This window comes from Solanum verrucosum, unplaced genomic scaffold (assembly GCF_900185275.1).
Source record: "Solanum verrucosum unplaced genomic scaffold, falcon-dt-bn FXZP01000160.1, whole genome shotgun sequence".
Taxonomy (NCBI): Eukaryota; Viridiplantae; Streptophyta; class Magnoliopsida; order Solanales; family Solanaceae; genus Solanum; species Solanum verrucosum.
In genome coordinates this window covers 601,027-604,388 of record NW_026020443.1, presented here as the reverse complement: position 1 = coordinate 604,388, position 3,362 = coordinate 601,027, and the positions used below count along the sequence as shown (strand labels likewise).

Genomic DNA, 3,362 nt, shown 5'->3' with positions numbered 1-3,362 from the left:
ATTTTAGTGGAGTTCAAACTCAGAACACTAGAGTGAAAAGTATTTTCACTGCCCATACTTAACATTGAGTTGCCAATTAATTTTGTTAGGAGATTCACATGTTAATATGCATATATATTTATTTGATTTTCTAATACACATAGTAACTGACCACGAACGGCGAATCTCACCTAGCTCCGCCTCTAATTGAAGCTCAACTAATTCAGATTCATACTCTATTCGGATGGAAGCTTTCCTATGCATCGGCGGAGCTAGCATACTATTAGGGGTCCATCCGAACCCCCTTCAACGGAAAATATTATTATTTATACATGATTAACATTATTTTTATCTACATATAGTAGATGTTGAATCTCTTTTGGTCAGTTAATGTGTTTACCTCTTCAAAATTTGAACCTGTTTATTAAAAATCCTAGCTCAATGTTTCTATGGAGGATTTTTCATATCCAAAATCAAACTCGGGAATAGTTGACCCATCCAGTGCACAATATCCTTTTAAGGAGTAGTCAGTAGTATCTCTTCATTCATAGCTCAATCATTCTTCTTTGTTTCAAAGAAATGGAGAACCACTATTCTTCCTACTTGTTCTACTTAGCTATCTTATTGTTTTTTACTCCAATTTTATTCAGATATATTTTCCATAGAAGAAGAAATCTCCCACCAAGTCCATTTTCATTTCCAATAATTGGTCATATTTACCTTCTCAAAAGTACTCTGCATCTTACTCTAACATCTTTATCAGCTAAATATGGCCCAGTTTTATACCTCAAATTAGGCTATAATATGCCTGTGATTGTTGTGTCTTCGCCATCTGCTGTCGAAGAATGTTTAACCAAAAATGATGTTATATTTGCAAACAGACCTAAAACATTAGCCGGTGACAAATTCACCTTCAATTATACTGTTTATGTTTGGGCACCTTATGGACAACTTTGGAGGATTCTTCGTCGTTTGACTGTCGTAGAGTTATTTTCTTCGCAGAGCCTTCAAAAGAGTTCTACTCTGAGAGATCAAGAAATTGGAACTTTTATCCGTTCTTTGTACAAATTTTCAACGAGTAATAATAATGGTAGTAAGAAGGTGGATTTGACGAATTGGGCTTTTACTTTGGTTTTCAATCTAATGACTAAAATTATTGCTGGAAAACATATCGTGAACGAAGAAGATGCTGGTATGGAGAAAGGGATAGAAATGATTGAAAAACTTCGAGGGACTTTCTTAGTCACTATATCATTTTTGAATATGTGTGATTTCTTGCCAATTTTGAGGTGGTTTGGTTACAAAGGACTTGAGAAGAAGATGGACGTAATTCATAGCAAAAGAAATCAATTCCTCAATAGCTTGATTGATGAATTTCGACACAATAAAATTAGTGGTCTAAAGCCAAATGATACTACACTGATTGAAACTCTCTTGTCTTTCCAGGAATCAGAACCTGAATTCTACACAGACGATATCATCAAAAGTATTATGCTGGTTGGTATTCCATTATTTTTACCTCAAACTTTTAAATTGAAATTAGACTTTCATCTAACTTAGATGTGACTGCTTAAAGCTTTTTTCTATATGGTTGACTTTGTATAAAAGAGGTTAGAGTGGGGAAGTATTTTTCTAGTTGTAGATAAAAAGAGGGTCCAAATTGAATGGTTTATATCTTTTCTCTGCTGTCTGTCACTTTCAAGAACTTGAATTCCATGTTCATTTTATCTGAGCTGATTGTTAGAATAAACAAGGAGCAAAAACAAGGGATTGCGTACCTTAATATAGCGGAAGAATCGTTGATTTAGCTACCAAACGAATCATCCTGAGTCCAACTTTGAATCACTAGCAAACAAAGTTTTGAATCCACGAACTAGATGTATTGTGTATGTGTTGTTATGTATAGAATTAGAAAGGAAGAAGGGCCACACTCCCATGTTGATAACCATAGATTACCATAAGAGGTTTTGGTTGTTAAGAATATCATTAGGTAATAAAAGTGTGCTCTATCTAACAGCTTAAGTTTTTAGATAAGATGGTCACATACTTCAACATAGTATCAGAGTCAGGTTCATTCCCATTTGGACTCCCGGTTCACGCTCCAGTTATGCCTGGGCGTAAAGGCGGTGTTAGAGTGGGTAAAAGTCCACGTTGGTTGAGGAATGGACTGGTGGTCTCCTTATATGGATTTGGGTAATCCTCCCCTCATGAACTAGCTTTTGAGGTTGAGTTATGTCCATGTGTCATATCTATAAATATCCAACATAGATTATTACGTAGTCCATGATATGTGTTTTCTGTAGAACATGAGCACTTGATGATGGCTGCAAATATTGGCATGCAGGTTGTTTTTGTTGCAGGAACAGAAACCTCGTCATCGACAATCCAATGGGTAATGAGGCTTCTTTTAGCTCATCCTGAGGTATTGCATAAGCTAAGAGCTGACATCGACAACAAAGTTGGGAACAAGCGCTTAGTAAGGGAATCTGATCTCACCAAGCTTCCATATTTACGTTGCATTGTCAATGAAACAATGAGATTATACCCTCCAATACCACTTCTATTACCTCATTATTCAACTGAAGATTGTACTGTGGGAGGATATGATGTACCAAAACACACAATGCTTCTTATCAACGCTTGGGCGGTTCACCGTGATCCCAAAGTATGGGATGATCCTGAGAAGTTCAAGCCTGAGAGATTTGAGGCTACAGAAGGGGAAACAGAAAGGTTCAATTACAAACTTATACCATTTGGAATGGGGAGAAGAGCATGTCCTGGAACTGATATGGGATTACGAGCTGTTTCGTTGGCGTTAGGTGCTCTTGTTCAATGCTTTGATTGGCAAATTGAGGAAGAGGAAAGTTTGGAAGCAAGTTATCATGCTAGAATGAGTATGCAGAACAAGCCTTTGAAGGCTGTATGCACACCGCGCGAAGATCTTGTTGAGCTTCTGTCCCAGCTTTGAGACAGTTTTATGTATACTAAGACCACTCTGCTGCACTTGTATGATAGCAAATGTTGTAAAATTGAATCATGATTATGTGAGAAATAAGAAAATAGATGCTAGGTTATGTAATGCTGAAGAAAAGATTGATTTGTTATAAGGTGTTTTTGGCTCTCTTAGTAGTATTTTGGGAAATAAAACTAGAATGTGTAATGCATAGCGTCCTATGTGACAATTTGCATCCTACACGGCGTATTATCTGAAATATGTCAGGTAAGATATGTACATCTACTTGTTCAATTTTATATAAGTTTAAGTATCTATTTGTATACACTCAAAGTTGAAGGGTTAAAGTCAAGTTAAAGAATATATGCATTTTTTTTGGCAAATTTCTTCTCTTTTTGAGAAAAATGAAAATAAACTTATTCCGATATGT

At 36.0% G+C, this 3,362-nt stretch overlaps 1 protein-coding gene across 1 annotated transcript; it reads left to right on the top strand.

Annotated features, from left to right (window-relative positions):
• The first annotated feature begins 522 nt into the window (after positions 1 to 522).
• Positions 523 to 3,126, top strand: LOC125808542 (cytochrome P450 81C13-like). The gene is made up of 2 exons (XM_049488225.1): positions 523 to 1,476; positions 2,324 to 3,126. The coding sequence occupies exons 1-2, from the start codon at positions 559 to 561 to the stop codon at positions 2,945 to 2,947; spliced, it is 1,542 nt and encodes a 513-aa protein (XP_049344182.1). The 5' UTR covers positions 523 to 558; the 3' UTR covers positions 2,948 to 3,126.
• The last annotated feature ends 236 nt before the right edge of the window (positions 3,127 to 3,362 follow it).